General features: G+C 48.1%; 1 protein-coding gene across 4 annotated transcripts in view; it reads left to right on the plus strand.

The window, feature by feature from the left end:
• The window catches only part of PTK2B (protein tyrosine kinase 2 beta), a 135,187-nt gene that overhangs the window by 60,913 nt on the left and 61,623 nt on the right, over nucleotides 1–12,651 (plus strand). For 3 of the 4 annotated variants that reach the window (XM_065946666.1, XM_065946668.1, XM_065946667.1), the window contains exon 2: nucleotides 8,339–8,579. The exons of the other annotated variant lie outside the window; for it this stretch is intronic. In XM_065946666.1, the coding sequence (XP_065802738.1) occupies nucleotides 8,376–8,579 (204 nt within the window). In that variant the 5' untranslated portion in view covers nucleotides 8,339–8,375. The remainder of the gene's footprint in view (nucleotides 1–8,338; nucleotides 8,580–12,651) is intronic. 4 annotated transcript variants of the gene reach the window in all.

The raw sequence follows: 12,651 nt of genomic DNA on the forward strand, positions 1-12,651 counted from the left end.
CTAATTTCACTAAGGTGAAAGGCAATCACTGCAGTGTACAGATTGGGGCCACCAGCATGTTTAATGGCTTGGATATCTGTGTACAAAAAGCAAATTTGTAGTGTCTACTGAAGTTGCAAAGGGCAGCGTATTGGGGGCTGTCAGATGGAGAAGCTTGTTCAGGATAATGTTTTGGTTGTTTTCAAGTGGTACTATATGAGAAGATAATACCCGTACTGTCAGACCTGGGTTTGTACTATCCAGTTGAAAATAAAAAAAACTTGAATTTTCTTTTCATGGTCAATTTTTTTCTGCTTATTAAATGTGTCATCAAAGATAAAATTCTATATACCATGATTATAATACTGATATATCAAAAGGCCAGTATCCCTTTTGGCACTGCAGGGCTGGAAATTGACGTTTATGTGTGAGCTTTTGTCTGAGCAGAATTCTGGGGGCCATATCAGAAAAGCAGTGTCCACCTGAGGACAGGAATCACCTGCTGTGTGGGGACAAAAAACAGAGTTGGGGGACTCAGGCTGGGGGCTTTGCTTGTTGGGTTAAGATGGGAAATTCTGAGTTCTGGTCCTGCCTCTGCCATTTAACAACAGTGACCCCGGGCAAGCTACTTGATCACTTTTCTTCATCCTCCAAGTGGGAGTGACGTCTGTCTTAGCAACAAGATAGCAAGTGGGGGTGCAAACACTCCAGAAATGGGTGCACAGTGGGTATTCTGTGTGTATAAAGACCCTCTTTCCTCCCATCCGTCTTTTGCACTTTTTAAATATTTTTTAATGTGGATAATTTTTTTAAAGTCTTTATTGAATTTGTTAGAGCATTGTTCCTGTTTTGTGTTTTGGTTTTTGGGCCGTCTGTCATGTGGGATCTTAGTTCCCTGACCAGGGATGAACTTGCACCCCATTGGAAGGTGAAGTCCCAACCACTGGACTACCAGGGAAGTCCCTGTTGTACTTTTTTTAAAACAATGACCTGGATGGGGGTAGTGAGTCCATCTCTTGCATGGCAGCCCTGCAACCATTTGAAACCAGCCATCCCGCCCTCACTTCCCAGGACTCTCATCTCCCTTTAGCCCCAGGGTTGGCCCTCCAGGTTCCCAGGGCTCTGAGTGTCCTGGGATGTTCCTCTTAGAACAAACCTCGGGGCCTAGATCACCAGTTCCATAAATGCAGTTGTTTCCATGCAGAGCCCCGGGGACGGGGGGGTGAGGAATCACCATCCTTATATTAGGGATTTTTCAAGTAACCGCAACAGTGTTAACGTTTTGGCAGTTATTTCATGCTGACATAGCTTAAACCCCACTTTTTAATCCATGCTGTTGCTCAACCACATCTTCCTCATCCCAGATTGGGGAAGATTTTTTTCTCTACATGAAGAACTTCCCATTTAGCCCATTTCACTGGTTGCATTCTGTTCCCCTTGGTATGTCTTCCCTCTTGTGCAGATGTCAGGGGTCCTTCAGCCAGAGCCACAATCTCCCCTAATCCTGTGCTGACCTTGGTGCTTCTTGTCTGACAACCACAAACTCCTTAAAGCCAAGTGCAGCAGTATGAACAAGGGCCAATTCGAACAGCCATCAGCCCTCAGGTTAACACAGACGTTTGATCAGTTGTTGGGGAAACCATTTGACCAGTTGTGAATTCACCTGCTTGTCATCTGGCCTCCTCATTCACTTCTCAGGAAAATGGGGAAGAGCTCAAAACCCCCAATGGAGCATGGATTCATCATGCCAAATTTCCCAGCCCAACAACCAACACTTAAGCGTGCACAAAAAGAGAAATGGGATTTGCTGGAGCTGAAAGCTGGGAGAGGTGGAAAAGGCTGAGACTGGGACTCATAGTGGAGAAGTTGGAGAATTTAGTTGATGGTTAATGAGGACAGGGTATGGCTTTGAAAACTATAACTTTTAGGAAACCAGAGAGAAACAAAAGTTCTTGAAAGAGGGAGTGAATCTTAACATTCTGTGCTTCTGGGTCTTCCCTGGTGGTCCAGTGGCTAAGACTCCATGCTCCCAGTGCAGAGGGCCAGGGTTTGATCCCTGGACAGGGAGCTAGGTCCCACATGCCCCAACTAAGGGTTCTCCTGTCCCAACTAAAGTTCCCCCATGTTGCAATGAAGGTTGAAGATCCTGCCTGCTGCAACTAAAACCTGGAACAGACACATAAATACAATAATTATATATTTTTTAAACAATCTGTGCTTCCATACACCTTATAGTTTGTTGCTATCTTGCAGTACTGGCTGGCCATACCACTGCCAAGAGCAGCTGACATCCAGGGTCAGAGGTGGGCTTGAGGCAAGTGCTCTAGTCTCTGCCCCCATCCTACTCCCAGGTCTCTCCCTGATAAAGCCCTGCAGTGCTGGAACCAGTGTGAGACACCCTTCTCCCCCCGAGTCTGCTGTCAGTGAGGTCACACTGGTAGCCTGAAATCAGAGATGCCAGAAGCATTTACACCAGAGAAATGAGCAAACACAGCAATTGAGCCATCTTTCCTCTGGATTGCTGGTTGTGAAACTCATTTGCATGCTCAGTCACTTAAGTCGTGTCCAACTCATTGCAACCCTATGGACTGTAGCCCGCCAGGCTCCTCTGTCCATGGGATTTCCCAGGCAAGAATACTGGAGTGGGTTGCCATTCCCATCTCCAGGAGCTCTTCCTAACCCAGAGATGGAACCTGCATCTACTGCATTGGCAGGCGGATTCTCTACCACAGAGTGACCTGGGAAGCCATTGTGAAACTCATACAAAAAGGAGTATCTGAGCCTCTCCTCCTGCCTCCCATCTCTCGCCTGTGCTTCATTGTATGGCCCGAATTCTATTTTCTAAATGAAAATCTGCCTCTCCACGGGGTGGTATGTTGCCACCACCTCCTCTCATTTCCCAACAGCCCTTCAGCACCCTCCTGGCCAGCCTGTATTACATCACATGATTTCCTGATCTTACTGTGTCCTCTTTTCCTGAGACCCCAGGGGCCCAGAGGCAAGCCCTCTTCTGTGATCCTCTGACACCTAGGGGGGACCCCATTAGATCCTGTATCACATTGTGGCTGCTTTGCTTAATCCTTTCCTTTTTACTGGATAAGTCCCTGCTGGATGGGGACCCTCTTCCCTCTTCTGTTTATCTTCTTATCTCTGGATTCTGGCATGCCTCCTAAAACATAGCAAGGCAGAGAGGGAGAGAGAAAAGAGGGGGGAAGGAAGGGGAAGGAGGGAAAGGGAAAAAGAAGAAAAAGAAAATAGGAAAAAAGGAAGGGAGGGAGGGGGAGAAAAACCAGCCAGCCTAAATCACTCATGAACTGGCCAGTTAGAAGCAAGGGGAGGGGGATTTCGTGAAGGGTTGGGGAAACAAGGGCGCCTAGAAGTCACCAGGAGGTAAAAAGTCTCTGCCCAGCTGTAGGGCTCAGAGCCCTTGAACTAGTGAGAGAACAGAGGTTCTGTGAACAAGAAACGGCAGGTGCTGCACCTCAGCCAGCCCCCTCCCACCCGCCGAGAGCCAGTCCCAGCCAGGTGACCTCTGGTCACAAAGAGCTGGCAGGAGAGTGATCCAGAGTGGCTAAGGCGTGCGGAGGTGGCAGGCTGAAAACGCAAAAGAGTCTCAGTAGAGGTTTTTTGAATGACATTGAATTAGAGCTGGCATTAGTCACAACCTTCCTGGGTCCTTCCTTTGCAAGGTAGTGGGGAGGGATGCTTGGATAGGAGGGGAAGGGATTAAACAAGTGATGGATTGGGCTTCCCCAGGGCCAGCAGAATGCCACCACCCTGTAGGAACTGGGGTTTGAATGGGCTTGGGCTGGGGAGGGGCACTGCGTGTAGCCAGTAGGGCCCGGCTTCCCAGAAACACAGGCCTGGCTCCCCAAGACTGCAAGGTCATTGCCAATTCGTTAAGTGGCTGTTCTCAGCAGGCCTCTGCAGAGGAAAGGCATGTGTTCCCCATTCTGTTGATGTGGAAACGGCAAGAGGAAGTGACTCAGAGACAGAGTGGAAATAAAGTGCGTGTCTCATGACATTCTGGTCCTCTGCTGGCCTTTCAACTGTGTCCTGGAGGGCCTCCTTCCACGCACAGAACAGACAGTGGCGCTAAGTGTGAGCAGAAGGTTGGAGGTGGAGGTGATCTTTTCAGGTGCCAAGGTAGATGGAGCGGGTGGGCGCTGGTATTGGAGATAGGAAGGGTTTTCCCAACCCCCCGAGCCTTAACTTACTGGCTCTGTTTAATCTTTTATAAGTCGACACTGGTATCAGGTTTCTGGTTCTTTCTTCTGCCAAGTCACAGGCATTTTAAGAAATACATGTGCCAGGGAGTCTATCTAAGTAATCTCTGATTTTTCAGAAAATTCTCTAGGGTAGGTAATGTTAGCCTCCTATCCCAAGAAAGGAAACTGAGGTCTAGAGAGGTATCCTTGTCCAGATCACACAGGAGTAAGCAGCAGAGACTGAAGGCCGCCACACTGCCTCGCTCTGAGACCCCTCGTGAGTAACGCCCAGACTCGTGCCCCGAGGACAGGAGTTTTAAACCAGGCTCACACGAGTCAGGTGTCTGCTCCCTTCCCGATTCTGTGCCATCTTCCCGACTAATGGGGCCGTGTCTCTGCTCCCTGAAATCCAGGGCAGAACTTCCAGTCCTCAAGACTTTGCCTTTTACCCTTGGAACTCCCAGTGTCACCTCAAGTCTGGTTGCCCAAGAGGTCCAGCTTCAACGTCAGTTGCCAAAGGCTATTATTGTCATCTCATAAGTTAATGAACATTGGAAAACCAACCCCCCCCCCAAAAAAAGGTGGAAAGACAAAGAATGAAAGACTGCCCCTGTGCCTCAAATGGAATACACTGAGCTTTATGATGGATTCTCTATAGTGTCCCTGTTTTTCTCATTTTGCCAAGGACACAGCAAAATATCACCAAAGGCAATCACCCACCTGTCAGCTGCTGTTTGGGAACTCTGTCCCATCCCAGCCTGACGTCTGAAGGTACAAGGGCTGGTTGGTGGCAGAGCCGGACATTTGGTTGGCAGGACGTGATACCTCGGGCCCTCTAATCTTTGGCAACCCGGCGGCCTTAATTCTCTGCCCTTACCAGTTGTGTGATCTGAACAAAGTCACCTCACTGGACCTCTCTAACATCACCTATCCTGCAGACTCTTTCTAGAGAATGAAAGATTGCTTACACAAGCTCCCTAGCACACAGTATGTATTCAGTAAGATGTAACATTACCCTGCAACGTCTTCCAAAACAAAAGTATATTTTTCTAACAGAAACAGATTCACAGACTTAGAGAACGAACTCATGTTTGCCAGGGAAGAGATTGGGAGGAAGGGATAGTTAGGGAGTTTGGGATGGACGTATACACCCTGCTACATTTACAATAGATAGCCAACAACGACCTACTGTATAGCGTAGGAACCTCTTCTCTATGTTGTGTGGCAGCCTGAATGGGAGGCAGGTTGGGGAGAGAATGGATACATGTATATGTACGGCTGAAACCATCACAACATGGTTGATCAGCTGTCGTTGTTCAGTTGCTAAGTCATGTCTGACCCTTTTCGACCCCATAGACTACAGCACATCAGGCTTCCCTGTCCTTCACTTTCTGCTGGAGTTTGCTCAAACTCCTGTCCATTGAGTTGGTGATGGTATCTAGCCACCTCACCAGCTATATGCCAATATAAAATAAAAAGTTAAAAATAAATAAATCTCCTAATTTCCCCCCTGCCCCCTTCAGGCAGGTGAAAGTCTTGTGTTCAGGAAGAGGGTCCTTTATTTTTTTCCTGGAGTCTCCAGGGACTCAGAGACTGTTCACCTCAGTGCCCTTGGCAGGTCTTGTCCAAGACGTTCTTAGAGCCAATCAAAACTTTTCCTGTTTTAATTTGAGCCCATTTCCTTGTGTTTGTTATTCTTTGTCTCTGACTTGGGCAGATCTGGGGGTTGGGAGGCAGCCCGGAGCCCACACTGGCTCACAGCCAGGGTTCTCCCCGGGGTGGTGGGACGGTCTCTGCTCTGCCAGCGCTCACAGGGCCTGGGGCTGACCGGGACGCAGGGAGAAGGGGTCGCCGGGCTGCGGTCCAGGTCTGGACTGGAGGGCAGGGGTTTTGACTCACACATGGAGAGCCAGAGGATTTTGTGATCATCAAAATCCAGAGGCAAGCTGTCAATGAGAGATTCAAGTTAGCAGGCAAAGTCTGGAGGAACAGGCAGGTTGTGTTGTCAGGAAGCATGAGCTAGAGTCAGTGGGTGATTCTCCTGTCTTCCACACTGCGTCCACTGCCGTTCGTCGGTAGATTGAAATCAGCCGTGGGGGGGCTGGGAGGGAAGACCATGCTTGAGGCTGAGGGCTGTTTTCTCTAAGACCCCAAAGGCAGGTAACTGAGGCTTTGATTATAGAACACCTTTCAGTTACTCAGCTTCAGAGAGTTCAGGAGGGACCCCTTTGGCAGTTCACTGCATATCTGTACTGACAGCTGGTGGTTTCAGATGCCCTTGAGGGAGTTGCCATGTGTCATCAGAGATGTGGTGACCACCTTTCTGGACTGAGGCCTTTTGCTCAGACTCTTAAGTCCCTCCAGGACCTGTCATGACCACATCCTAGCTTGGGAAGGGGTTGACACTCTCTAAGCCAGGAGGGTTCAAGACTCTTCACAGACTGGGATGTTCCATGCTGGGCTGACACTTTTTTTTTTTCTTACATGGAGTTTGTGCCAATGTCAGTGGTATCAAGGTACAGAGATTTCCCGTCTATCCCCTGCCCTCAAACATGCATAGTCACCCTGGTTACCAACATCCCCCACCAGAATGGTACATTCATTACATTCTGGTCTGTGGTGTATGTTCAATCACTCAGTCGTGTCCATCTCTTTGCAACCCCGTGGACTGTAGCCAGCCAGGCTCCTCTGTCCGTGGAATTTTCACATCAAGAATACTGGAATGGGTTACCATTTCCTTCTCCAGGGGATCTTCCCGACCCAGGGATCGAACCTGTATCTCCTGCTTGGCAGGCAGATTATTTACCAGTGAGACACCTGGGAAGCCCAGGTCCTTGTTAGTTATCTATTTTATATGTAGCAGTGTGTATATGTCAGTACAAGTCCAATTTGTCCCTCCCCTCCCCTTACTCTCTGGCAACAAGAAGTTTGTTCTCTACTTCTGTGACTCTATTTTTGTTTTATGAATAAGTTCACTTGTCACTCCATCCTTCGGCCCCCAACTCCTAGTCTAGGAATGTGCCCCTAAAATCACAGTCTCTTGTTAGAAGGGAGAGATTTCTCTGGAGGATGGGTTTTGATGAGAACTAAACTTAGTCTAGAATGGAAGTTCCCAACCTAGCCTGAGTATTAGAAACATCCTTGGAAACTTAAAAATACCAATGCCAGGCCTCCCCCAGACCACCTCACTGACAATCTCTGGGCATGGGTCTGGATTTAGACACTCTTAACAGCTTCCCGGGGGATATTAACGTGGAACCAAGATTGGCATCTCCAGTCTGGTGTCAGGCTTCCTTTGCTCCCTTTGAGTATTCCTGCTTTAGACCAGTGATAGTAGACCCTACAGAGCTGTGGTTGGACCAAGAAGCCAGGGCCAATGTTGGCTGAGATTCGGGGTGAACTGAAGATTCCTCGGATGCTTATAGTCCATGTAGATGTCAACCAAACTGTCATCAGAACTGGGCTGGATCTTCTAGGGGCCCAGTCACACCCCCTAACCCCCTCGACACCCCTGCCCCAGCAGAAAGACCTCTCAGATTGGGATGCCAGGGCGCCATCTGATATGGTGACAGATGCTCTGGGAGATGACTTTCAGTGGGACCGAGGCTGCCAGCCCTGAAACCCAGGCTGGCAGCTGCAGGTGGGTGTGGGCAAAGCCATCAGCCCCCAGCTGGCCCTTACCTGGACCCTTTCCTGGCTTCCCCACCCCACTGCCCTCCAGGCTACCCATTTTCTACCCGGCTTCTCCTCCCTTGTCCCTGTTTCTCTCCTGCTATTTTCTACTGTCTTGCTCTTCGCTTTTTGTGCTCAGCTGTGCCTTGGAATCATGTTGGGGCCGCCTCCTCTCACAGCTGCGTTTGCAAAGTATGGGCCCCTTGCCTAGGAGCCAGTGTGGGAGGAGGAAAGTGATGGGGAGAAGGGGCCCCTCGCAGAGAGCGCCCGCCTGCACGCACCAGGTCCTCTGGCTGGTACCTGGATGTTCATTCAGACTGCTCCTTTGTGCTTCCATTTCCCCATCCTCCAAGCCGGATGCCTTTAAGGGGCGTCTTCAAGAGTAGGAGGATGTGTACTTCCTGGGTGCTGCCCCTGGGGGGTGAGGCAGGTGGGCCCACGCCCATCATTTCAGGGCCATCCCTCTGCTGTCTCCGCAGGACTGCGATGTGCTGGTCCTAGCTGCCGTCAGAGAGGATGTCCGGGGTGTCTGAGACCCTGAGCCGTGTGAAGGTGGGCACATTACGTCGGCCTGAAGGCCCCCCAGAGCCCATGGTGGTGGTGCCAGTAGACGTGGAAAAGGAAGACGTGAGGATCCTCAAGGTCTGCTTCTATAGCAACAGCTTCAACCCTGGGAAGAACTTCAAACTGGTTAAATGCACTGTGCAGACCGAGATCCGGGTGAGTGTGGCAGGCGCCACCTGCTCCATCCGTTTGTCCGTCTCTCCCTCACTCTTTCTGGGTGGCTGAGCATCCCCCCTTCAGCCTAACAGCTCTCCTGTATCCACTCCCTGGATGGTGTGGAGGGGTGGGCGCCAGAGGGATGCTCTCCTGCAGCTCTGGGCTTCCTCTCCAAGGCTCTGCAACTCTGGGGGTGGGGGCAGAATGTGTAGCCTTCCTTCAAACCCTAGGTCATTTTCTCAAGCTTTGATTTATCTCATTTCAACTTGTTCCTTATTTATGACATTTGAGGCTCTGCAAGGGATATACGTGCTCCCTCTGGCCTCAAAGAGTTCACACTCTCATGGAATTGGAATACACAAGTGATTGCATTGAACACAGAACAAGAGTGATTTTCCCAGACACGCCCTGGATGCTTAGAAAAGGGAGGCTTTTAGAGGATGGTAATAAACTAGAGATGCCCTTGACCAGGTGCCTGGTTGCCAGGCCCTTTCTGAGGCTGTACTTCAACTGGTTCATTCTCATCCAGAGTCACAGAATCTGTTTTGCAAATCCAAGTACCCACAGTCACCAGGGCACCTTGACACCAGGAAGCCAACTCACCTTAACCAAATGTATGAGAACTTGTCATCAGAAGCAGAGCCAGAATACACTGATTAATTTTAAATACAACATTTATTGAACAATTCCTATATACATGGGGCTTCCCTGGTGGCTCAGATGGTAAAGAATCTGCTTGCAATGCAGGAGACCCAGGTTCAATCCCCAGGTCAGAAAGATCCCCTGGAGAAGACATGGCAACCCACTCTAGTATTCTTGCCTGGAGAATCCCATGGACAGAGGAGCCTGGCAGGCTACGGTCCATGGGGTCACAAAGAGTCGGACATAACTAAGCAACTAACACTTTTCTTCCTTTCCTATATATATGCCTGAATCAATCCCTCTGCATTATCTGGTTGAACCTTTGAGGTAGATACAGCAAGGATATCTCTTTCTACTGCTCAGAGTATTCCTTTTTGATGATGCGAAAGTAAGCCAAAGCCAAACTGATTCTCCAGAGCTGGCTTTGCTGGGTTTGTCATTTGAACAAAGGAAGCAGGAGGATCTTGTGAACACTCATCAGATCTGAGAGAGTTGGATAAACCATCTCTAGTCCTGTAATCACCAACCCTGCCATGTCCCGGAAGTCAGCATTTCCCAGACTCGGCAAGCGTCTCTTCCAGTCGACACTGGCAGCAGCCTCTCCACGTCTGTGCATTTGGCTGCCTTCTGCCTATAACAGCATACGCTGTGCTTCAACACACCGAATGAATGTAATTGATTAGGTCGCTGTCTTGGCCTATTGTCACAGTTGATTCTGGGTTTGTTCTTCCCTCTGTTTTCTATAACTGATCTGATGAGGGCCTTATCTGCATCTTACGGTTCCAGATATGTGTGTACAATTGTGTCCCGGGAGTAAGTCCTAGGCACTTTCCTCCAAAAAGATGTTTTCAGATCTCCTTCACTCTCTACTTCTTGAGCCTTCCTTTGGGTATATCATCTTTGCAGATAGCTGATGCCATCTACAATGGGGTTTACTAGTTTAATTTCAGAAGGCAACCCAGTTTCCATGTTTGGAGCACCTCCTTGCCCTTTGGGGCTGAAACCCAAAGAGCATGTGGTTAGACTAATCTGATTAGGATGTGCTCTGTGGTGTGCATGCGTGCTAAGTTGCTCAGTCGTGTCCAACTCTTTTCAACCCCATGTACTGTAGCCCATGCTCCTCTGTCCATGGGATTTCCCAGGCAGTAATACTTGTGTGGATAGCCATCCCCTTCTCTAGGGTACCTTCCCAACCCAGGGATTGAACCCAGAGTTCCTGCATTGCAGACAGACTCTTTATCATCTGAACCACCAAGGAAGCCTGTGTTCTGTGGAGGTACGGTGAAAAGGGACCCGAAAGGATTGGTGGTTTGGAAGAGGCAATACTGAAGAGGGCTTTCTAAGAGGAGGACCCAGCAAGAACAAAGACAGGGAGGCTGCTGAACAGTGGGTAGTTGGGTTTGGCTGGGGCATGGGTTATATTTAGAAAAGTATCTAGAGCCAAGATCAAAAAGGAAATTTAATAGCGGATAAGGGAGGGCCTAGAATATCAAACTGAGGAATCTGGGCTCAGACAGGCACTAGAGACACATAACTTTCAAGCAAGAGAGAGGCTTTCCTGGAGCCATCTTATGTTTTGCTGGGTGCTTAAGGGGAAAAAATACAATAGCCTACAGAAAGGGCAAGGAGGCTCGAGCTTAGAAAGAATGGCTCAGGGACTTCTCTGGCCATCCAGTGATGAAGACTTCACCTTCCAATGAAGGGGGTGCAGGTTCAACCCCTGGTCAAGGAGCTAAGATCCCACATGTATCGTGGCCAAAAAACCAAAACACAAAACAGAAGCACTGTTGTAACACATTCATTAAAGACTTTTAAAATGATCCACATCAATAAATCTTAAGAAAAAACGAAGAATGGCTAGTACTTGAAGTATTATCTGGAGAAGTATGAAAACAGAGGTGGAAAAAGAACAAAGAAAGAAGTGATAGCCTTCTAGGAGTTTAGGTCCCAGCCTTCTGATTTTTCCTGTTTCACATCTGTCCTAGAGGCACCATGTCACCTGCTCATTGAAAACAGCCATGACTTTAAAATCATCTAGACTTTGAGCTTGATACCACTCCACCCTTACTGGTTGTATGGCCTTAGACCCAACACTTTGCCAACCTGGCTCAGTCCCCTCACCTAGGGATTATGCCTGCCTGTAGCCTCATGGTTAAGGATCAGAAATTATAGATGAGAAGTATCCAGAATATAGCAGGAGCTCAGTCCTTGGAAGTTATTGACTGTGTGGATATGATGTCTTTACCCTGCTCAAGAATCTCCATAGGTTTCTAATCGCCCGTAGAATAAAATTAAAATCATCTTTTAGTGTTTATCCATTTATCTGTCATATCTTTAAGTAAAGAAAGATGATCAGATTTGTATTTTGAAAGTTTGTAGTGTCCTGCAAGGTGTTAGGAAGTGCATTCTGGAGAAGGTTTTTTTATGGTCAAAGGAGTTTGGAGATGCTTGGTTAAATTTCTCAACCAATTCCTTTGTGACAGGACTTCTTAGAATCTTTAATATGCTGTTCTGCATGATGGGTTCTAATAAAGAGCCACAGTAGTGATGTTCTCTTAAGTCAGTCATTTCTTATTTGCCTAAGAAACCCTTTCTCGTATAAGTTAGACAACCAGTTGTCTAAGAAATCATTTAGGATCTGTTTTCCCTCAACTGTGACCAAAGTACAAAAAGTGTAGGAGAGAGGAAAGGCTGGTGAAAGGCAGAGGAATTAGAAAGCCATGGCTGTAGTGTAGGTGGGATATGATGAACTAAGGGAGTGGCATAGGTTACAAAGACAAGCCAACAGATCCAAGTGCATCTAAACAGGCAGAGTCAATAGAACTTGATGATTAACTTGATGTAGGGAGGAAGAGAAAGAAAGGAAACAAGGATGACTCAAGCTTTTGCTTGGGCAACTGAATGGGCATTGGTACCATTCACTGAGATACCAACAGAGAAAGGAAGGACGTTCTGAGATTTCAGTTTTATGAATGTTCTGTTTGGCATCTTTCTGAAACATCCTCATAGAGGAGCATGGACTTGGAGCTGAAGAGGGAGAAAGGCCCTAAAGGTGAGGATTTGGGAGTCGTTATGCAGTGGATATCACATGAATAGGTAGGATCACCCATGGAGAATGAGAAGAGCAAAAGAAAGGTTCTAAGTAGGAAACCTTGGGCAAATCAACTTCGAAGGGGCTGATAAAGAGGGGCAAATGAAGGAAAAAAGAAGAAACAACCAGAGGAAGATGAAAAGAACCAAGAAAGCAGGAAGGAGAGACAAAGGCAGAAGAAACTTTGAAGAAAGAGTGGTTAGCTGTGTCAGGTTCTCAGAAAGGTCAAGTCAGATAAGGCTAAAAATAGACTCATTGACTTCACCAGCAGGTGCTATAATGCCCTTTTTCTGAACAGTTTCAATGAAAAGATGGGGGAAGAAGCCGTTGCGCAGTCAG

Source organism: Muntiacus reevesi, chromosome 10, assembly GCF_963930625.1.
Source record: "Muntiacus reevesi chromosome 10, mMunRee1.1, whole genome shotgun sequence".
Classification (NCBI taxonomy): domain Eukaryota; kingdom Metazoa; phylum Chordata; class Mammalia; order Artiodactyla; family Cervidae; genus Muntiacus; species Muntiacus reevesi.